Below are 24,100 nucleotides of genomic sequence, written 5' to 3'. Positions count from 1 at the left end.
TATGCCTTGTTTAGTGTGTACCTAAGAAAAGGGGAATAATTGTGGTCCCCAATGAGAAAAATGAGCTTGTTCCAGTGAGATTGGTGACTGGTTGGAGGGTGTGAATGGATTACTAGAAATTAAATGCATGGACCGAAAAAGACTATTTTCCTATGCCCTTCATGGATCAGATGTTGGATAGACTTGCCGGAAAGGGGTACTGTTTTCTTGATGGTTATTGTGGGTATGATCAGATTTTTATTGCACCAGAAGATCAGAGAAAACAACTTTTGCTTGCCCATATGGGACCTTTGCATTTAAGAGAATGGCGTTTGGGTTGTGCAATGCACCAACCACATTTCTGAGTATATGATGTCGATATTCTCCGATATGGTGGAGGACACTATTGAGGTGTTTATGGATGATTTTTCTGTGGTTGGTGACTCCTTTGAGCGGTGTTTGAGTAATTTTTCTGAGGTTTTTAAGAGGTGTGAAGAGCAATCTAGTACTAAATTGGAAAAAAATGTCCACTTCATGGTGATAGAAGGTATTGTATTGGGTCATCTCATTTCAGAGAAGGCTATAGAGGTTGATCGAGCTAAAGTTGAGGTAATAGAGATACTTCCCCACCTATCTCAATAAAAGGTGTGAGAAGCTATCTTGGGCATGCAGGTTCTTACCGGAGGTTCATCAAGGATTATTGAAAAATTGTGCATACTCTGTGCAAGTTGCTTGAGAAAGAGTGTAAATTTTATTTTGATGAATCCTATCTTAAGGCATTTGGTGAGTGGAAAGAAAAGTTGGTGTAAGCACCTATCATTATTCTGCCCTATTGGAGCAAGCCATTTGAGGTAATGTGTGATTCTACTAGGGTTGCTCTTAGTGTGGTATTACGGCAAAGAAGGGACAAAATCCTTCACCCCATTTACTATGCTAGTAAAGCCCTAAATGAAGCCCAAAAGAACTACACCATGACTGAGCAAGAGCTCCTTGCAGTACTCTTTGCTTTTTAGAAATTTTGCTCCTATTTGCTTAGCACTAGGGTTATAGTGCATACTGATCATTTTGCTTTGAGATATTTGATGGAAATGAAGTGCAAAATCGAGCTTGATTTGTTGGGTATTACTATCGCAAGAATTTTACTTTGAGGTGATTGATAGAAAAGGGACCGAAAATAAAGTTGCTGATCACTTGTCCCGTTTAAAAGATAAAGCAATGAGAGAGTTGAGGGATAAGATTGAAACTGATGATAATTTCCCCGATGAGCATGTATTGGCCTCCTCTCAGTACTTGATTCCATAGTTCACAAATTTTGCGAATTATCTGGCTAACGATATCATCCCACCGGACTTGTCCTTTCATCAAAGGAAAAAATTCTTGTATGATGTGAAAAGTTCTTTTGGGATGAGCCATACTTGTATAGGTGTTGTGCCTATGGGCTTATTCGGTGTTGTGTGCCAGAAGTTGAGATGTTGAGTGTTTTGGAGCCATGTTCTTCACCTATAGGTGGACATAATAGTGGTATTCAGACTGATCACAAGATCTTACAATGTGCCATTGTCCAACTATCCACCAAGATGCTCATGAGTTCGCTAAGGAATGTGATAGATGCCAAAGAGATGGTGGCATATCGACAAAGCAAGAGCTCCCTTTAAATCCCATTCTTGTTATTGAGATATTTGATGTGTGGGGTATTGACTTTATGGCCCCTTTTGTGAGTTCTCTTGGGATGAATTACATTCTAGTAGCGGTTGATTGTGTGTCTAAATTGGTGGAAGTTATCGCACTCGCAAATAATGAAAGGAAGAGTGTCACCACGTTCTTGAAAAAGAATATATTTTCCCGATTTGGCACCCCAGGGGCTATTATTTGTCATGACTGGAATCTAGACCCGAGACGAAACCAGCTTCTTTGATCTCTCAGAGATCGTAGAAAAGCCTACTTATGTCATTCTTACTTCATCTAGGTTAATTTTAACATAAAATTTGAAACTTTTTGTTTCTTAATATACTTACTAAACATTCTACTACATACGTAATTGTTCACCATCAACCATCTAACATTAAGATCATCAAATAAAAGGAACAGTTTATTATAACGATAAAGATGTACTTGCCAAAGTAGCACCAATACAATGTTTGAACAAAATGGGAAATAAAACGCTAGTGGAACATACTCCACTTGCTCAATCCTAAAACTAAGTTAGAAGGTACATGGGCAAGCGTCCTCGAAAGCATGAGGTACTACTAAGTCCGGATGAATGTGCGACATCTGGATAGCTGCAGCGTCGATCCTGTAGCTGTAGCGTCCACCTATGCATGCACCTAAAGTTGTAGAGTTGTATAGGGTTAGTAAACACTTGTACTAAGTATGGGTATATGCAATCACACACCAAGGACATGTATGAGTAAGAATATCTCTTTCCTAAGAACATGATTGTAGAAAGTTATGCCATGAGAGTAACATGCATCATCATACTTAACATTTTGCACACAGCACACAACAGCGGACACATAGCACATATCCTAATTCATATATCACATAACGTTGTTCATATTATTCATTCGTATGCCATGAGACATTGGAATCATGGACTTTATATTAAGACTTCCCAAAAATTAGGGCTCAACATATGGGACCTCTACTAGGGAATCTGCTTTAGAAAACACAGAGTTTGTTTCATTAATTCATACGTACTTCATTTCATTTCATTCATGGGCTAATATAAACACCAGCTATACCTAGGATGTAATTTAAGACTTTCATCGGGTTCATTGTGCAATGACCAAGAATGACCTAATGTCATTACTTGAATCTAACTCACCTCTTGATTATCCTATCCTAACACCTTTGGTATCATTCGTTTCACTATGTTCATTATTTGAGGTTGGCCTCATTCATTCATTTATTAGGAACTATAACATTAACCGGCATAGATCATGTGAGCATCATGAAATCCAGTTTCATGAAAACCCACAACGAAAAGAGGTGGAATCACCGGCCAAAGTGACCCAAAACATGATAGCGTACATGTGAACTGAACCCCGCCACATCCCTATATTGGCAGTATAGGTTCGAAGACTAGGAGATATAAGGAGACACATACCCGGCATGCCAGACAGTCTCATCTCATAAGAGTTATGTGAACCTCCGCCCTTCCCGAAAGTCATCACCGCTCATAGCTAGTCTATCGGTGATCAGTATAAAGTTCATTACATTCAACTCATACATCATGGAAGTTGGCTTCTGTATGAGGCATCATAGCTCAATAGATGACTTATCATCTCATCATTAGTATTAAGTGTGTTAATCTCAATACTTTCATTAGACTGTTCATAGAGACGGGTCTCTTCATTAATTTTACACTTTCATAGGTGAGTACGTTTTGGTAACATTTACTTAGGCTCATTTGAGATTGCTCTCATCTTTTACATTAGCCGCATATTATGTTATCACCATATTCACCAACATTATCACATTTGCTCTTCAAAATTACTCACCCTTTTTTACGAGAATGTTCATTTCATCATATGTCAATGCACTTGGCTATTTGTGTGTTTCACACTCTTAGGTTCACTTATTTTTAAATGTATGCTAGACTTATGGGTCTGTACATACAAGCCATGAGGCTTCATTCATAGTTCGTTTAAGTGATTTATATCTTCCTAAGATTATGTAGTACAAGACTTATACATCTTGTATGTATGTCAAGATCTCGATTTCGATCTGAACCCCATTTCAAATCCCTTAGACAACAGTTACATTTTTTCATTTATTGTATTTTGGTCCACATGACATAGGGACCCAAGATCGAGCCCCAACATCAACGTTTCCTATTTATTTTTCTTCTTTTAGTTACCTCTTACTCGGCCGAGGGGTTGTGGGATCGAACCCCTACAGCCCTTTTATTTTTATTTTATCTATTTTCCTTGTATTTTTCGAGTTGACTATAAGGTTGTGGGATCAAACCCCCACACCCCCTCTTTATTTTTCTTTTATTCTCCTCCTTAAATCTGCCTAAGAGGTCGTGGTTCGATTCCCACACGCCTCCCCCTTTATTTTTCTTTTCTTCTCCTCTTTGAATCTGCCTAAGAGGTCGTGGGTTCGATTCCCACGCGCCTCCCCCTTTATTTTTCTTTTATTAACCTCCTTAATCTTCCTAAGAGGTCGTGGGTTCGATTCCCACATGCCTCCCCCTTTAGTTTTCTTTTATTCTCCTCCCTAATCTAGCTAAGAGGTGGTGGGTTCGATTCCCACACGCCTCCCCCTTTATTTTTATTTTATTCTCCTCCTTAAATTGGATTGAGAGGTGGTGGGTTTGAATCCCACTCCTCTCATTTCTTATTTTTTTTCTTTTAAGTTACATTTTCCAGCCAATACCATGGTTCGAATCCCCTTCACCACATTTCTTTTTACTTCTTTATTTTCATGGTTTTTAACATGGTGAAGTCACGTTCAATACTCCATCACCTCACTTGTTTTAATTCATTTTTTTTCAACATTTTGAACCCTGTTTGCTGACCAATGTTCATCACTAGAAGCTGGAAATTTTCTTTTAATCTTTCAGCATCCTTTCATCAAGTTACACCTTAGTTCTTAGGGGAATTTTGTAATGCATTTAGAATATTTTAGGTGCGTTTTCATTGAGTCATTTACACAAGAGATTATCCCTCAATTCATCCATATTTCAACTCATATGAACATCACATTTACATCAACATGTGTACATGAAATATAAACAAGTATCATGTCATTTCAAGTTTTAAACCATAAACAGTAGCCACGGCAACACACACATACACGTGTAGTTATATTTTGGAAAACATCAACATAAATAACATAATTCCAAACATACATATAAACACATAATCATCACGAAAACACGTTTCATCCCTATTTTTCTACCATCAAAAAAAAACAAAGCTATGATTCAATGGGAGCTAGTGACAGTGACATGCAACGGGGAACAATGCTAGTTTTTGGAATAGATTTATCTGAACCTTAGGGGGTCTATTAGGAAAGGGACCAAAAGAGAAGAGAATCCACACCTTTTTGACGTTCAAACCTCGACTTTCTGCCCAAAGAACTCCTCCAAACACACGTCCACCACAAAAAGTTCAACACCAAACTCGACGGAAAAAAAACCTTCTATTTGCCTACGTGATTGATTAACGTTTATTTTTCTTATATTTTCATGTGAGTTCTTCAAGTGTAAATAACCTTGGTTTACCTACTATTTTTGGAGTTATTTTGGAAGAGAAAACGTGAATGAGAGTGATAGAGACGTGAGAGAGAGATGAGCGTGGGAGAGAAGAGTTTTCTTATGCTTAGGAGTCTATTTTAGTACTTAGTCCAATAACGTTTTATTTAATTATTAAAAATATGATTTACTTTTGTTTTAAATCAGAAAATATCTAATAAATATAAATTAATTACATTAATTTACCAACTTAAATTAAAAACAATATAATTCATTGCATCCACCTAGGTTCGAACCCAGGTAGAGCAAGACTTTACTTCAAGAGCCCAATTTCGGCCCTCTCTCCCCAAAATGCCCCTCTATTTTATTAATAAAATAATTAATTATATATTTAGAGTAATTATTATACTACCCTTATCTAGGAAAAATACCATTTTACCCCTAGACCCTCCAAACCTAAGATTTCCTCTTTTTAAGTCCGGTAAAGAATCCTACAAGTAAATCTTCATATTCGAGAGCCCTGCATGGTTTGACCCAACCTTTCCTAGCTCAAATAACTCCTCAAGTTAGTTTTCTTGGATGTAGAAAGGGTTTCGAGGTCTGGTTCTACGCGCATCAATCCGTATGAACCCGGTCTAATCGTTGGCATTCTAGACACATAAGCATTACTTAGCATATCCATTTTTAGGGTTGTTAAATTATTAGTGATGGGGGATCCCACTTTTGCAACAAATTTTTTTAAAGGGATTATTTGAGAAATATGGGGTTCGCCATAATGTGTCCACTCCTTACCATCCTCAAACAAGTGGGAAGGTTGAGGTGTCAAATAGGGAGATTAAATAGATTTTGTCAAAAATGGTGAATGCTAGTAGAACGGATTGGCCAAGCAGGCTTGATGACGCTCTTTGGGAATATCGGACAGCATACAAGACACTCATAGGTATGTCCCCATACCAACTTGTATATGGGAAGGCTTGTCATTTACTGATTGAATTAGAGTATAAAGCCTTATGGGCAATGAAAAAGATGAAAATGGATTGGAATGAAGCTGCTGAAAAAAGGTTAAATGGGTTGAATGAGCATGATGAATTTCGCCTAAAAGCTTATGAAAGTTCAAACCTCTACAAAGAAAAGATGAAGAAGTACCGTGACCAAAAGATTGAGAAACGTGATTTTATGGTTGAGGATTTGGTGCTTTTATTCAATTCTAGGTTGTTTTTGTTTCCAGGCAAACTTGAGTCCAAATAGACTGGTCCTTACTTTATCACTCAACTATTCCCTCATGCATTGGTTGAATTGGAGAATAAGGAGGGTGTGGGGTTTAAGGTGAACAGACAGCGAATCAAAATCTATCTGGGGCACGCTGAAACGGTTAATGAAGTGATCAAGGCATACAATATTGATGAAGTCTGAGTAATCAAGTATCCTACGATGTGCCGCGACATTACATCAAGCGATGGTTGGGAGGCAACCCAATATGTATCCTCTATCCAACTATAGGTTTTTCGTGATTTTCTAGTTATACTTGCATGTTTCTTTGCTTTTATTTCCTTAAATGTCCCGTGTTAATATTTGTTTTCTTTATGTTAGAAGGGCTGGCTAGATCATAGTTAGGGTCCGTGTCCAAAAAAATTCCAGAAAATAAAAAGAGAATATCTTAATGGGTGTTAAATTTGCAGGTATCACATCACCAGAAAATATACAGAAAATTGGTCTACAGCACACTTTGACAAACCCCTCAACGGATCGTCACGTTTAAGTGGACCGTCGCAAGCATCCATCATGCTCAGGTATGTTTTTCAAATTTTTCTAAGTTATAGCACGCATGACGGACCTCCACAACGGACCGTCGATGGGTACTCATCGTGTCGAAACCCATAAACCTGACCCGACCCGACCAGCGAATATTAAAAGTTTTAAAATGTTTTAGCTTCCCACCACTTCATTCTAACCGTTTCTTTCCCCCATTTTCTCCATTTTCTCCCTCTTCATCTCCCCAAACACTCTTTTTTCTCTAATCTTCTGATTTCCTTCCTTTACCCACATTCCCCAAAACCCTTCTTCTCCAAACTCCCAAAGAATTTTCTCGTTCTTTGCCGGTCTGAGTCTTGGTTTAGTGCGCTACTCATCGCTTTGTGGTGTTGCATTTCTCCTTCATTGACTTCATTATCAGGTAAGTGCTTCTACTCTATCACTCATCTACATTTCGTTCTTAATTTTCCATTCTAAAATACATGTTTCTGAATGTGTGGGTGTTTGAAATTTGACCCCTAGTGCATGCTAAGATCTCACCCAGACAATCCTAAGTGACTTTATACAATTATTATTGTAAAAATAATTGGGGTTTTGTGTTAACTAAATCTAATGGGGTGTTTATTTCTTATATTTGTTTCTGATCTAGGTTGATAGTTCTCCAAAATTGCATGATAAACTCGAGAAATTATTACCATATGAATGCTAGAATGATGGATAAATTGGTTTGGAATTGTGGGTTGATAATTTTAGTTCATATTAGCAAATTTAGTGGATGAATTATGCATTCTCAATTATGTCATGGTAAGGCAGATTGAGACCCCGATGACGGACCATCGTGCCCTAGTCTTATGAAAACTTATGACGGACCGTTATACCCTCGACGGTCCATCCTTCACAACCATCACGGTTGTCAAAGACTCTATTTTATAAGGTCTCAAAATAATTTCTAAGTGTCCCCCATTCCCTCGACGTTCCATCCTGCACAACCGTCGTGGTTGTTAGAAACCCTATTTTTAAGAGTCTCCAAATATTTTCTAAGTGTCCCCCTACGGACACTTATGACGGGCCATCATACCCTCGACGGTCTGTCCTGCACAACCGTCACTCTTGTCAGATACTTTCTTTCTAAGAGTATCAATATTTTTCTTAAGTGTCTCTCGACGGCCCATCCTTCACAACCGTCACGGTTGTTAGAAACTTTCTTCCTGAAAGTCTCAATTTATTTCCTAAGTGTTTCATGACGGATTCCCATGACAGTACGTCATGCTTTCGATGGACCATCACTGAGTACATAGTGCAGTACTGCAACTGCAACACTGCCAGTTCAGTTTTGGTTTACGTTGTTGTTTTCTTCTATGCATGTCTTGATTGGTTCTAATGGTACCAATTTTTGTTATATGCAAGTGCTAAAACTCATGGTACCAAAGCAAGACCGAGTATACTCACATGGTCGTTCAAAGTCCACCCCATCTGCCCGATTGGTCATTGGCTCTAACGATGAGCGTGACCCCGAATATGTGCCCCCAGGCACTGTCACTCCTACATGGGTTGCACGCACCACCATAGACACCCCCATAAAGGTGGCGCTCGGCGTAGTCACTGCCTCCCAGTCTGAAGAAGAGCGCATACTGACCGGCACACCTTCTGTGTCTGCTACACAATCCATAGATGCTTCTGGTTCTGAGGAATTATCGGGTTCTAAAGAAGTTTCTGCGACAGAGGAGGCTTCTGCTCCAGCCACTGCATCCATTCCGCCTCGTATAAAGAGGTCGATAGTGTTGATTCCACTCCAGCACCTTTGACTAGAGTCCCCGCCCCGGTTGTTGACCAACCCAACCGGTAGTGTGTTGAGGGGCAGTTTCAGATGTACTCAGACGCCAAGCTACCGAATGATAAGGGGGTTATGACCTGGACCCCTACACTGGAGAGGCGGGTCCTTACGGGGAGTTTCCCCACCATGCCAAGAATCCATGCCCTCTTTACCAAGCACCGACTAGAATGGACGGCTCGTGATGTGGGTCGATACAGTGAGGATTTGGTCAGAGAGTTCTACGCCTCCTATGTGGCGACTCTCCAATCCCATATAGACAGGCGGGCATCCCCCTCCAATCATGCCCGCCTTACGTTGAAGGAGTCTTTACCGAACTTAAAAAGAGTAAATCTTAGGTTTGAAAGGTCTAGGGGAAGAATGGTCTTTTTCCTAGGTAAGGATAGTATCTTTATTATCCTAAATATATAATTAATTATTTAATTAATAAGGTGGAGGGGCAATTTGGGGAGAGAGGGCCAAAATTGTGCTCTTGAAGTGAAGTCTTGCTCCACCCGGGTTCGAACCTAGGTGGAAGCAATGAATTAAAGTGATTTTTATTTAAGCTATTAAATTAATGTAATTAATTAATAATTATTATTCATGAGCTGATTTAAAATAAAATAATAATCAGATTTTTTTAAATAAACAAAACCTTACTAATTGAGTCCTAAAACTAGACTCCTAAGCCTACTACAACTCCCACTCTCTCATGTTTATCTCTCCACTCTCACCTCAATCTCTCTTCTTCTTTATCACGTATTCTCTCTGCAAAAATAAGAGTCAAGAGAATAAAAACAAAGAAAGTTCTTCACACTTGAAGAACTCACACTAAATCACAAGAAAACAAACGTTAATCGCACACTAGGCTAAGGAAGGTTGTCATTCGAGTGGAGTTGACTTTGAGGAGGCTTAGACGTGATCTTGGGTGGAGTTTTTGGGCAGCAAGTGAAGGGCTTGACATCAAAAAGTTATGGGTTCTCTTCTCTCTTGGTACCTTTCCCAAGAGAACCCTTAAGGTTTAGAATATTCAATTCAAAAACTAGGATTGTTCTCCGTTGCATGTCCCTGTCACTAACTCCCATTGAATCATAGGTTGGTTATGTTTGTTGGTAGAATACTAGGTATGAGACATGTTTTCATGATGATTATGTGTTTATATGTATGTTTGGAATTATGTGACTTATGTTGATGTTTCCGAAAATGTAACAACGTGTGTATGTTTGTGTTGTCGTGGCTATTGTTCATGGTTTAGTATTTGAAATGGCATGATAGTTCATTATATTTCATGTACATATGTTGATGTAAATGTGATGTTCATATGAGTTAAAATCTGGCTGATTTGAGGGATAATGTCCTTGATAAACGAATACATGAAGACGCACCTAAAATGTTCTAAATGCACTAGGAAATTCTCCTAAGAACTAAGGTGTAACTTGATGAAAGGATGCTGAAAAAGTAAAAGAAAATTTCCAGCTTCTACTGATGAATATCGGTCAGCAAAAAGGGTTCAAAATGTTGAAAAAAATGAATTAAAACAAGTGAGGTGATGGATTATTGAACCCGTGACTTCACCATGTTAAAAACCATGAAAATAAAGAAGTGAACAGAAATGTGGTGAAGGGGATTCGAACCATGGTATTGGCTGCAAAATGTAACTTAAAAGAAAAAATAAGAAATGACAGGAGTGGGATTCGAACCCACTACCTCTCAACCAGATTTAACGAAGAGTAAAAGAAAAAAAAGTGAGGCGTGGGATTCTAACCCACGACTTCTAGGCAATGAAGGAGAGTAAAGAAAATGAAATAAAAGAAATGTGAGGCGTGGGGATCGAACCCACGACCTCCTAGTCAGATCTAATGAGAAAAATTAAAAGAAATTAAGGAGGGGATGTGGGGGTTCGAACCCACAACCCCTCGGCCAAAGGAGATAAATTTGAAGACAATGAAAATAAAAAGTAAATAAGGTTGTGGGGGTTCAATCCCACATTCTCTTAGTTCCATTAAGCGAAAAATGAAGAGAGAGATTATGGGGAAAATGAAATGAAGGCATTGGGGCTCGAACTTGGTTTCCCAAGCCGTATGGATTAAATAAAAATGAATTAAAAAATGTAAGTGTAGTTCAAGGGATTTATAAACTGGGTTTCCTTGCCCAAATTCCGAATTGAAAAATAAGTCATACGTGAATTAAATGTGCAAGAATAATTATGCCTACTTAGATCAAAACTGAGATCTTGGCATACATACAAGATGCATAAGTCTTGTACCACATAATCTTAGGAAGATATGAATCACTTAAATGAACTTTGAATGAAGCCTCATGGATTGTATGTGTTGACTCATAATTCTAATATAAGTTTAAAAGTAAGTGAACCTAAGATGTATTTGATGCAATCATGTAAAACCTAGAAGGGTTTAAGTAAGAGTGTGAAACACACAAAATGGCCAAGTGCGTTGTCATACAATGAAATGAACATTCATGTAAAGGGGTGAGTAATTATGAAAAACAAATGTGCTTAAGTTAATGAATGTGGTGACAACATGATAAGAGGCTAATGTGAAAGGTGAGAGCAATCTCAAATGAGCCTAAGTAAATGTTACCAAAACGTACTCACTTATTAGAGTGTAAAGTTAATGAAGAGACCAGTCTCTATGAACACTCTAATGAAAGTATTGAGTTTAACACACTTAATACTAATGATGAGATGAGAAATCATCTATTGATAGATGATGTCCTATTACTAAAAGCCAGCTTCCATGACGTATGAGTTGAATGTAATGAACTTTATACTAAACACCAATAGACTAGCTATGAACGGTGATGCCTTCTTTCGGGAAGGGCGGAGTTTCACGCAACTCTTATGAGATGAGACTCTCTTGCATGCCAGCTATGGTCTCCTTATATCTCCTAGTCTTTGAACCTATACTGCCAATATAGGGATCTGGCGGGGTTCAATGCCCATGTACGCTAGCATGTTTTGGGTCACTTTGGCTGGTGATTCCACCTCTTTTCGGTGTGGGTTTTCATGACACTCAATTTCATAATGCTCACATGATCTATGTCGGTTAAAGTTAAAGTTCCCAATAAATGAATGAATGAGGCCAGCCTCAAATGATGCACATAATGAAACGAATGATACCAAAGGTGTTAGGATAGGATAATCTAGTTAGAGTCAAGTAATGACATTTGGTCATTCTTGGTCATTGCACAACGAACCCGATAAAAGCCTTAAACTACATCCTAGGAATAGATGGTGTTTACACTGGCCCATGAATTAAATGAAATGAAGTACGTATGAATGAACGAAGCAGACACTGTGTTTGCTAAAGAAGAATCCCTAGTTGAGGTCCCATATGTTGAGCACTCATTTTGGGAAGTCTTAATCTCAAGTCCATGATTCCAAGGTCTCATGGCATATGAATAAATGATAAGAACAACGTTATGTGTTATATGCATTATGATATGTGCTATGTGTACGTTGTTGTGTGCTGTGTGAAAAATGTTTATAATGATGCATGTTACTCTAATGGAATAACTTTCCAAATCCAAATTTGGAAAGCTCACTCACTTTCCTAATCTCAATTTGGCAAGTCCACTGACTTGACCTTCTACAATCATGTTGTTAGGAAATAAATATTCTTAATCATGTATGTCTTTGGTGTGTGATTATATACCGATACTTATATAAGTGTATACTAACCCTATACAACTCTAAACTTTTAAATGAAGGCACGGGTGGGTACTAGAGCTAAAGAATCAACGCATCAGCTATCCCGACGTCGAGCATTCATCCGGACTAGGTATTTCCTCATGCTTTCGAGGATGCTTGCCCATTTAGTTTCTAGCTTAGTTTTAGGATTGAGCTAGTGGAGTATGTTCCACTAGCGTTTCTTACCCATTTATGTTGAGACATTGTATTGGTGCCATTTTGGCAAGTACATACGTATCGTTATAATAAACTACTTCTTTAATTTGATGATCTTAGTGTTAGATGGTTTAATGTTGAACAATTATGAATCTAATAGAATGATTAGTATGTATTTTAAGAAACAAAAAGTTTTTAATTTTTTGCTTACGGAGTAAGCATGACGTAAGTAGGCTTGTCTCCGACCTCTGAGAGGTCAATGACACCAGTATCATCTAGGTTCTAGACTCCGGTCGTCATAAAGGCAATGTCTTAGAGTTTAGGCGCATTGGAAGTCAAACATCAAGGGACGACCAAAACATTCGATGACTAAGTCACATATGTGCCTCATATGTGGTTCTATGTGTTTATATGTTATTAATGAGTTTTTAAGGTATTTAAATGTTTTATTATATCATATATAGGCAGTGTGTCAAGTTTCGTGAAGTTTGGGGGCCAAACGTCCATGACGTTCGAAAGTGTTGCCTTGAAATGACCTTGAGTGTCTAAGCATGTTTCGTTGAGTTTTACGTGTTCATTATTAATGAAATACATATGAGAGGTTCTAAAATCATATAAGATCATGTTTGGGTTGGAAACATTCGTGCAAACATCCCCAAGGACCATCCAAGGGTCCTTGAGGAAGGACCCATGTTGGTGGCCAAAACTACCCAAGGTTGTCCAACCTACGGATGGCAAACGACGGCTAGTGGCCTGGTCGACACCCCATAGGTGGTGTATGTTGTTTGTTACTTAGACTAGGGAGACTCTTCAAGTTTATAGGCTCGGAACCCATCGAATGAGGACAGGACGGCCCGTGTGTGAACCTATGCCCCGTCGATTGGCAACCGTCATTTGGGTTGTGTTTTTGCGCAGCTTCACTGTTAAGTGAGGTGTGAAGTTGTAATTTCACCGCACCTACAAATAAAAGGTTTGGTGGTCCCTTAATGGTCTTTTGGGTATTTTAAGTGTGTATATAAGTCTTTAACACATCAAAGACTTTATTCTTCTAAATCAAAACCCCAAAATCCCTTAAAAATTCGCTAACACTCCATTGAACTCCACAGTCAAAGAAGAGCTTGGTGAGATGAATTGAGTGGATATTATTCATCAAAGTGAATAATTATCTTCATAAAGTTATGGATTTTTATCCTTGAAACACTCTTCATCAAGGAGCCCAACTCTCGAGATGTTTTCAAAGTTGAATGGTCCAATTTCATGATTCTACCATGGGTTCTTGCATTAATTATTTTTAAACATTTATTATGGATTAAATTGTTATTTTATTTATGATTTTAACCTAAATTATATATGAAACCATGAATTGGATGAACCCTAGTTTTTGACTAAGTTATGGGTTACTTGATATTGATCTAATGTTGATGAATTATAGTGTAGACTTCTATGGGTTACCTAATGATGTAATGATTGTATTAAATTTATATCTAGGTTGTATTGGATTTATGAATATGTACAAAATGTGACCTAGTTTCATGAATATTGTTACAATTATGTTGAATTGTTGGTTATGGCCATGGGTAAGGGCATTGTGATATCGAATATGGTGATTTGGCATTGAATTGAGGTGTTGAGGATGATGTGGTGGTAATCTGACCTATTTCCTTTATTTTGATGTTAATTATACTTCAATTATGTTGTGATTGGTATGGTCCACTTATGGTAGCGGTGTTATGTGCTTTACTTGTAATTGATGTGGCCTTGTCGGCACGACTTGAACTATTATGATGAATTGTGTAGTTGATTATGTGAAGTATGATCATATATACCTACATTATAGTAATGTGAAAGTTTTATGTATATTAGGATATCATGTTAGACTATGACTATGTGCTTGTATATGTAGTCTTAGAGTTGATACATGGTTGCTCCTACTTGACTATATGAGTCTATAATAGTTATATCGATGATTATATGAAAGTGCATCGGATGACTTAAATATGATAATGGTTATTCCTAAGTAACTTAAAGAATGATATGCTATATGTGAAAAGGTAAAGAATGTTGTGTCTTGTTTGGTAGACTTGTGTCCTGTACTTAATATATATATATGAATGACATGATAGTATGAGATGTCTTGACTAGGTAGGCTTAGTCCACCCTTGTCATGTATGAATGAAAGATATGTGATACCTTAGATGATGTTAAAAGGGTCATGTACGTGGAACCTTAAACCTAGTGGTAAGTTTATGATTGTTGAAGTTGAGAGCCGTAATGGTATCCTTCATGCAAAGAAATAGTGGACTTAGGGTTGATTGGCTGGAACAGCATCATATCATCCTTAGGAAAATCACAATGAGCTATCTTAGTCAACATTGAAAGGTAGCCCTAGTGGACCTCTTTGGTAGGGTGAATTTGATTGGGTTATGAACTAGATAAACAACCTCTTGATGTGATCCTTTAATGTCAATTACTCTATGAGAACCAAGGCTAGCACCGAATGATTACGTTATGGGAATTAGCTTTTCTTGAGAATGAGACTAGAGTACAATGTACCTCTACTTGAGAATGAGACTAGAGTGCATAAAAGCTCTTCATATTCCTTAACCACGTGCCTACATGGGATGTGTCCTAGTTCTACCCTTGGAAAGTAAAATACCCTCATTAGAGTAGGTTAGAACTCCGGATTCCATGTCTAGCTATCATGGTCTATGTTAGCTATTGCCTATTCTCATCATGTGGGATACATACTAGCATTAGAGAAGTTCTATGAAGTTTAGGTGGTGGTATGGGACGCTATATCTAGACATTGAACAATAGGCTTTGAAGGTGTTAGTTAGAGTCCCTAGGTCTTGTCTAAAATTGTTACTTGAAAGTCCTTTATGTGATGTATTAGGCTCTTAATGAACTAATGAACTAATGACTTATGTTATGAAGTACGTAAATGAACGAGTACCTAATCTAAAAAGTGACTTAAGGATTCCTTAGCTAAAGTGTGAAGAGGGCATAACGGATGATCTCTTCATATCTTATCTTTGGAAGTCTTGAAAATGACTGTAGTTAGGGAAATGGTTTATTATGTGGACATGATCTAAGCCTTAGGTAGTCTTAAGGATTACTTAGGTAATCTTTAAGAGGTCAATCATGGACTTTATCTTCTTGATTTAGTTAAGTAGGTATTTTGATAGCCTTTGGAAGGAGAATGTCATCTCATCTTTATGTTGATGTGTTTAATGTATTGTAATTGTGTAGATATCTTATTATAAGTATTCTTGAGGGTCATTTAGATATGCTTAGGTAGGTTGTATGGGAGGTCTCTCTTTGTGTTTCTTAAGTTGGTCTTAGGATAGCTTCTAATGAGATGACTACATGCAATAAAGTGCTTAAATTATAGAGAAAGCACTTCACTGCTACAATGAATCAATTCACTGTACAATGAAAGTAGCTTATTGTAAAGTGAGCTAAACATGTGAATAATTGGCTAAATGTTATCTTATGTGTTTCTAAGTAGATAAATGTTATTCTTATGATTATAATATGATTTTAAATGAAAAGATGCATATTTCAACTTAATGTCCATTTTCATTATTTTTATGCATTATGTCATACTTAGTACGCGTGGTTGTACGAATCCATGATTTTATCTATATCTATAGTTTTTTGTAGGTGTTTCACTTGGGAAGGAATACTTGGACCATAGCATCGTTCAGGAGAAGTCGAAGTATGTCCTCATTTGATTCGAGGGCGTAGATGTCTTTTATGTTTCTAGTCCAAGTACTGTAATAGACTAAGTATTTCTATATTTTGAATTATGGGTTGTGTACCAAGTATTCTCGTGTCTTAAGTTTTATGAGATTGAGAATTAGTATTTGCTATGACTTTATATGAAACTGTTTTTAAAGACTATGATATGTTTTGTGAAAAGTTTTAATTCCGCACTACTTCTCATTATGTTTATGTGATGAATGATATGTAAGGGCTCGTACAAGACCTCCAAGAGGTCAAGTACGGCGGTTGCAATTCGGGATTGTCCCTAACTTCTAGGGTATGGTTTCAGGATGTGACACTTTAAACCCCATTTCTCTCACCAAGTCAAACCCTGGAGTTCAAAACAAAAATCTCTCCAAAACCCTTTCTCCAAAAGCCTCCACTCCGATGACGAAGACCAAATTCTTCAAGTTTCTTCACCGAATCTCACTGGTTTCTTCACATTAATGTATGGTAGTTCATCCTTGAAATTTCTTTCATACAAGTAGCCACTTCGAAGAGATTTCAAAAAGGGTTTTCAAACTCTAACTTCTTCTATTTTTTACTCTAAGCACGATTCATTGCATGAAATTTTTTTAATGATTTAAATGTGTTGTTTTTAGTGTTATTTAATGTTTTTAATGTCAAAACCTCAATGAACCCATGATCATGCATATTTCCAACTTTTAGCTTATGAAGTGCTTTAGTGTGTATATATCTAAATAATGTCAGAAATTGTTAGAGTTGTACATTTTTATGTTATATTATGATTATTTGCTGCCTTAAATGCTATTTTATGATGAGTTATTGGAGAAATTGAGAAAAGGTGGTGAAAGCTTGGATGAATGGTAATTAGGTATATTGTTTAGCTCTTATTGTGAAATGCTCTTGAGTGGTATGGTCCACCTTTGGTGGCGGTGTTTACTTGAAGTAAATGATTATATTGTATAAATATGTGTATTATGATTATGGCCTTGAAAGCATAGAATGTGATGTGAAATGATGATTATGATGTTTATGCATGACATGTTTTAGGAGATTGAAATGTATATCTTGATGATGTTATGCCTAAGTGAAGTATATGTTCATGTGAATCATGCTAGTGTGTGAAATATGATGAATTAAGTAATGATTATGTTTAGAAGTAAATGTAATGAGAATGGTGATGATGTGAAAAGTGTGCTCACATGTAACACACACACCTTAAATGAATGAATGAAGTTAATGAATGTGAATGGGGAATTTCAGGGTGAATCTTCCCGAGTAGAAATGAAGTTTCTAGACCATCCCTACTATTCCTATAGTATGAAAAAGGAGAGTTTTGGGGTGAACACTCTTCGTGATTTGAGATGAAGTGTTTAGTAGCAACCTCACTATTCCCAAGAGCTTTCTAAGATATGTTGGAGGGTGGATACCCTTCGTGAGTTGAGATGTGGTGTCCAATAGTTATACCTTAACCTATAGTAATGAATGTTTAAGACTCTGTGGGGGAGTTATGTTTAGCACCGAGAGGATTTGAAGAAGGGGTGGTTACACTTCGTGAGTTCAGATGTCATATCCAATGTACCTCTTGAGATGAGTACTCCTCATTAGTAGAGATAGAGTAACTTAGAAGCAATCTCCTCATCCATTAGTAGAGAACGAGTTACATAGGAGTATCTAATGGAGAATCCATCTAAAGGCTCAAGAATGACCCTACCCTAGGCAAACAGTAAGGGTTAATACCAGGATTCCATGTCTAGCTCTCATGGTCTATGTCGGTTGAAGGTATCCCTCACAAAAGAATGTAATAAACTAAGTCTTCCAAAGGATGTACTACTTAGGGTTGTAGTGGTATAGGATGCTATCTACTCCTTGCACAAGTAGGCATTTAGAGGGAGTCTTGGTGTGTCCTTAAATGAAATGTATGAATGGGTCATTATGTGAAGTAAGTGAAGTTGTGTAACTTAATGTCTAATTGTAAGAAAGAATGTTAAGGTTATGACTTGTATGATGAAGTTTATGAATGATGAATGTGGTGTGCCTAATCTAAGAGAATCCTCAAGGAGAACTTGGTGGGAGTACCAATATGGGATGCTACTTTCACATTGCACTTTTTGTGACTTGAGGGTTGTCTTCGAGAAGGGTTCTTATGTGAAGTCCTTAAATGTAAATATGTTCCTCGAGTGTCTTTATTGTTGAGTGTGGGATTGTTACCCGTGTGAAGTAAGCTTATCATTCATAGTCTTGAGGATCACTTAGGTGTGTATTGAAGGGATTGTATAAGGTTTTTTCATGTCTTACCTTAGTGAGTCTTAAGATAACTTTGGTGGGAAACTTCAAGGATAATGAGTTCACTTTAAGTTGTAATTGAAATAGTTCACCGTAAGGTTTTATGAGTTCACTGTAAAGTGGAGACTAGTGTTAAAATTATGGAAGTTTCACCATACGTGCTAAATGATGATAAATATATTGTTCTGTTACTATATTCATGAAGGCTTTACTCATATATCATGAAAGTTTTATTTCAACTAACATGTCCCTTTTATATGTGTTTTTGCATAATGTCATACTTAGTACAATGTTTGTACTAACCCCATACTTTTCTGTACTCTATAAATAAAGGTTTGATGCAAGTGGAAGTTTAGAAGGCAAGCATGGGAAGTTGACTCTCTTAAGAATCAGTATGTCCTCATATATTCGAGGACATAGTCTATGTTTCTTTAGTTTTTCATTAAGACTTTTTTAGACTTGTTATGTATTTTCTTTCAATGTAAAGGACTGTGACCCTAAGATATTTACGTTGTGTCCTTAAGATTGGTTTGTGACGACGAGACCTATTCCTTAGTATTTTATAAAAGATGATTCTTATTATTATACTTGTGAAAAGTTTTAATTCCGCACTACTTTTCATATCTTATGTAATGAATTATAGCTAAGAGGCTTGTACAAGACCTCCGAAGGGTCAAGTACGCCTTGTGACGACACAAGAGTGCTCCCTTCTTCTAGGGTGTACTTGCAGGTCGTTGCAATGGTCTATGTCGTTTATTGCCTATTTTCACCATGTGGGATACATTCTAGTATTTGATAGGTTCTACAAAGTTTAGGTAGTGGAATGGGACGCTATCTAGGCATTGCACGAGTAGACTTTGAAGTTTAGCTAGTGTGTAAGTTCCCTACATCTTCTCGAGACCATTATGTGAAAGTCCTTAATGTTGAATGTCTCTTATATGTCTTGATGAACATAGCAACAAAGTAAATTACATGTAAAAGAAAAGGTACTTATCTAGAGTAGCTTTAATGATTGCTTAGGTAGGCTAGGAGAGGGTGTATGGGCGGTCTCTTCATGGCTTACTTAGGTGAGTCTTGGACTAACTCTAGGTAGGGTGATTAATTGATGAAATGGGAATAATATATTCATATCTCACTCAAGTGAACCTTAGAATAACTTTTGGTAGGAGGGTCTCATGTCTATGTGGTTTGAAGTGATGATATGTTATATTGTGTAATGTGATTATATGTGTTTGTGTTGACTTGTAATTGACTCTTATACTTGTCTTAAAGGTTTTCCTCAAAAGGAGCATGTTTTATACAAATGTCCTTTTAGCATGGTTTTAATTGCATGTCACCATATGTAGTGCATTCTAATGTACTAATTCCATATATTTTATCTTATCTCTAAAGGTGTTGGAGGAAATTGAGAGGATTCTTTGAAGTGAAGATTGGATATTAGCACTCATTCAAGCAAAGTTGGGGTATGTCCTCAATAGATCCAAGGAAATCACTATGACATGTAATAGACTTAGATATTTCTATTTTGTTGATGTATGGGTTGTGACCCACGATATTCATGTGTTTAAGATAGCGTCTTTTAGACTTAGTCTTTCCTATGATTTTCTATGAAAGATATTTTGAAATATTAATATTTCGTGTGATAAGTTTTAATTCCGCATTAACTTTCATACGTGTATGCAATGAATGATGTAAAAGGGCTTGAACAAGACCTCCGAGAGATCAAGTACGCCGTGCCACGATTTGAGAATACCATTTCTTCTAGGATATACTCTCGGGTCGTGATAGGTTCATTGGAATTTTTATCTAAAAACATTCAATTAACATCAATCATATCATAAAACATTGTTTCAAATAATTTCATGCAGGAACTCATGGCTAGAATTCAAATAGAAGATTTCATATTTTGAAACTTCTTTGAAAACCATTTGAATTTGACTCCTTGGATGGAAGAGAATTCAAGGATGAAACACCATACATTATGTGAAGAAAAGCCCACGAAATTGATGGAGAAAAACTTAGAAAATTTGTCTTCTTCCTTAGAGCTTCAAAGCTTCAACAATGGAGGTTTTGGAGAGAAAGAATGGAGAGGTTTCTTTTGATTTGAGGGTTTAGATTAATTGGTGACTTTTTGGGGTTTATAATGACTCGATAATCATAAATAACTAATCCCCAAAATACCCAAAAGACTCCTTGCGCGTCGCGCAGCCAGCATTGACTAGGAAAATTTTTCCTCGTGACGCGGGGCCTTCATGAGGCTCACTGCCTCGACCAAAATTTTCAAAAAAAAAAATTGAAATTGGCCCGGCAACGCGCAGCCACTTTCCAGATTCGTCCGCGTCGTTTTTAAGTCAACTTAACTTCACAAAAACAGATTTATTAAATAATTAAAACTAATTATACTTAATAGAATTAAATAATAATTACTACTTTATATTTAAAATTATTTTAAAAATAGTGATGTAACATGTGTGTGAGAGAGAGTATGTGCATTTCCCTTTTTTTTTGGAAGAATATTTTTATATCTTTTCAAACCTCCTTATTAATAGAATAATAATAATAATAATAATAATAATAATAATAATAATAATAATAATAATAATAATAAATAAATAAATCTATATAGAAAAGGAGAAGAAAAAATTACCTACGTCAACACCACAAATTTTCAAAATTTTAAACAATGAATAATCAATCATTAAATAATTAAAAGTTATCCATTTTTAATTTAAAACAGTTTTAACATGATGTTTTATACTCTAACAAAAGAAATGCTCATTCGATATAAATTGTTATCTCCTTTTTCTCTCTATTTTATTAAATATTATACTTATTCAAAATCCAAATCAACACCAAATTTCAATTTTCTATATAACTAAAATAAATTATTTGTAATTAAATAATATAAATAATATTTAAAAAAACAAAGCAGTTATTTTGAAAAGCAAAATAACAAACTTCATATGTTTTAAAAACGGCATTTCTTTTAAAAGTAAAAATTACAAAATATGTATTTGCAAAAAATAATTAAAAAAAATACATGTTAATGTTTTACTTTTTAAATTTTGATTTACGGAAATAGTTATAGTAATGCCTAAAATATAGATAACTTATTTAAATAGAATAATTCTTTAACAAATTAAAATATATGTTGTTGTGGTTTGAACCAACATTGACAAGGTGACAGACTCTCTCCTTTGCCAATTGGGCTATTCCACGGTACTAAAAGAAATTGATGACAAATTAAAATAAAATAATTTTTTTTAAAAAATAATGACACTAACAAAACTAACTAAGAAAAACAATTTTTCTTTAAAAAAATAAAAAGTACTCCTAATAAAAAGAACTACCCACGTTCTTTAGAGTGTCTTATTATTATTATTATTTTGGTTGGGGGTTTATTATTTTATTGATAAATAATAATTATTATTATTTTTAAAAAAAATTATTATTAAAATTTTTTTATTAATAAAAATATAAAACTTCCCAATTTTTTTTTAACTTTTAACTTGAATTAATCTTAATCCTGATCTAATTGAATTTTTGAATTTCAAATTGATGATAACTTCTCATCAACAGTTTATTAACTTCTAATAATGAATGACTTTTTCCTACATTACAATTATCCTATAAATAAATTACCCCAATAAATCTTCTAAACCAATCCCACCACTTCTTCTGCAAAAAAAGAAAGAAAAAAAATTATGAAAATCCAAAATAACTATACATTGTTGCAAAAGTTTTATCATAATTTGAATATATTTTATTATTTCAGAAGTGAAATCGTCTTTTCATGCGTGATGGTGAAAACAATTCATCAATGAGAAATATGAATATGAGCGGGAGGTGTTAGAAATATATGTGTTTAATGACTCAAAATATGAATTCAAATGCTTTTCATGACAAGGTATTAAAATGTCAATAAGTCTTTTTGGTATGGATATTTAATACAATTACATAGAATTACAGAGACGAAACAAATTCCAGGAGTAATCTCGAAGAATTTTGAACAGCTAGTTCAGGGATTAAACCCGAGAATTCAGCTTAAGATAAAATTATAGAAAGAAGAAAACAATCTGATTATCAATCAATGAATCTGCCAATGATCTATTACAATCCTTTTATAGGCTCCTACAGATTACTAAAACCATTGAGTTTCACAGATTCTATTATAATCAGATTGTTTTATTCTACCTATAATTTTCTCTTAAGCTGAATTCTCGATTTTAATCCCTGAACTAGCTGTTCAAAATTCTTTGAGATTACTCCTGGAATTTGTTTCTTTTCTGTAATTGTATCAGTTGGTATCAGATCCCGATAATCCTTGGCACTAATCTGATGACGCGCAGCAAAGGTCAAGAAGAAACAGAGGACAAGCTTCAACAGATTCAGACGCAGTTACAAAAATTGATGGAAGGAATGTCTAGTATAAACGATCGCAATGCACAGGCTGATAAGGAATTGATAGAAATCATGGAAGAAATTGGGAATTGGAATCAGAAGGGAAAAGAAAAGGACCCAGCTAGGGCAGAATCTAATTCTGGTCGAGATTGTCTAGGAAAAACGCCGCAAAGAGCTCGATTCAATGATATGCATACTGGTAATGATCTCAACTACAATAGTATGTTTTTCAATCGTTACTCTAGATTAGAATTCCCTCGTTTTTCTGGTGGTGAGTTGAGAAATTGGTTGTATAAGGTTGATCAATTCTTCTCCATGGATGAAATACCTTTTAAGCATAGGGTAAAGGTGGCTTCTATCCACTTTGAAGGTGAAGCTATGGTATGGCACAGGTCCTACATTAGATCTAGAAATTCAGTTTTAGATCCATCTTGGACTGAATTTGTGTTAGCATTGAATGAAAGTTTCAGAGAGGGTTTTGAAGATACCATGGAAGCCCTAAAGAACTTACAACAAACTGGTAGTGTGAAGGAGTATCAGGCTGAGTTTGATAGGTTATTAACTGGACTTAATCTCTCTAATGAAAATGTCATTAGTTGTTTTTTGGGAGGTCTGAAGAAGGAGTTGAACAAGTCTATTAGAATACATGTTCCAAAAACATTGTTGCAAGCATATAAGGTAGCTAGGTTGCAAGAGGAGGTGTTTCAAGCCTAAGCTCAATCCTGGGAAATCAAATTTTTTCCTAAAGTCCAAGGTCCTATATTACCCACTCCTAGACATCTTAAACCTCAGTATTTCCAAAGAAATTCTTATTCCAATTAAACATTCGCGAAACCCCTTGAATCTGTACCTAATAGGTTTAATAGATTTCCTAATAATGGTGTTACTAAAAGGCTATCAGCAACAGAGATGGATGAAAAGAGAACCAAAGGGTTGTATTTCTTTTGTGATGAAAAATATGTGAAAGGACATAACTGCAGAGGAAAGAAGCAATTGTATCTGGTATAAGTAGTTGAGGAAGAAGAAGTAAATGTTGAAGTAGAAGAGGAACGAATAGAAGAGGTTTGGGAGAAAACAC

The 24,100-nt window shown here is 36.0% G+C and overlaps 1 protein-coding gene across 1 annotated transcript; it reads left to right on the top strand.

Moving 5' to 3' along the window:
• The first annotated feature begins 1,528 nt into the window (after positions 1 to 1,528).
• On the top strand, positions 1,529 to 1,894 carry LOC138340277 (uncharacterized). Its single transcript, XM_069291989.1, has one exon. It carries the CDS (start codon positions 1,529 to 1,531, stop codon positions 1,892 to 1,894), a length of 366 nt encoding a protein of 121 aa, XP_069148090.1.
• The last annotated feature ends 22,206 nt before the right edge of the window (positions 1,895 to 24,100 follow it).

This window comes from Solanum lycopersicum, chromosome 12, assembly GCF_036512215.1.
Source record: "Solanum lycopersicum chromosome 12, SLM_r2.1".
In the NCBI taxonomy this organism is placed as follows: Eukaryota; Viridiplantae; Streptophyta; class Magnoliopsida; order Solanales; family Solanaceae; genus Solanum; species Solanum lycopersicum.
The sequence above is the reverse complement of the archived record's forward strand: the minus strand, read 5'-3'. Positions and strand labels throughout refer to the sequence as shown.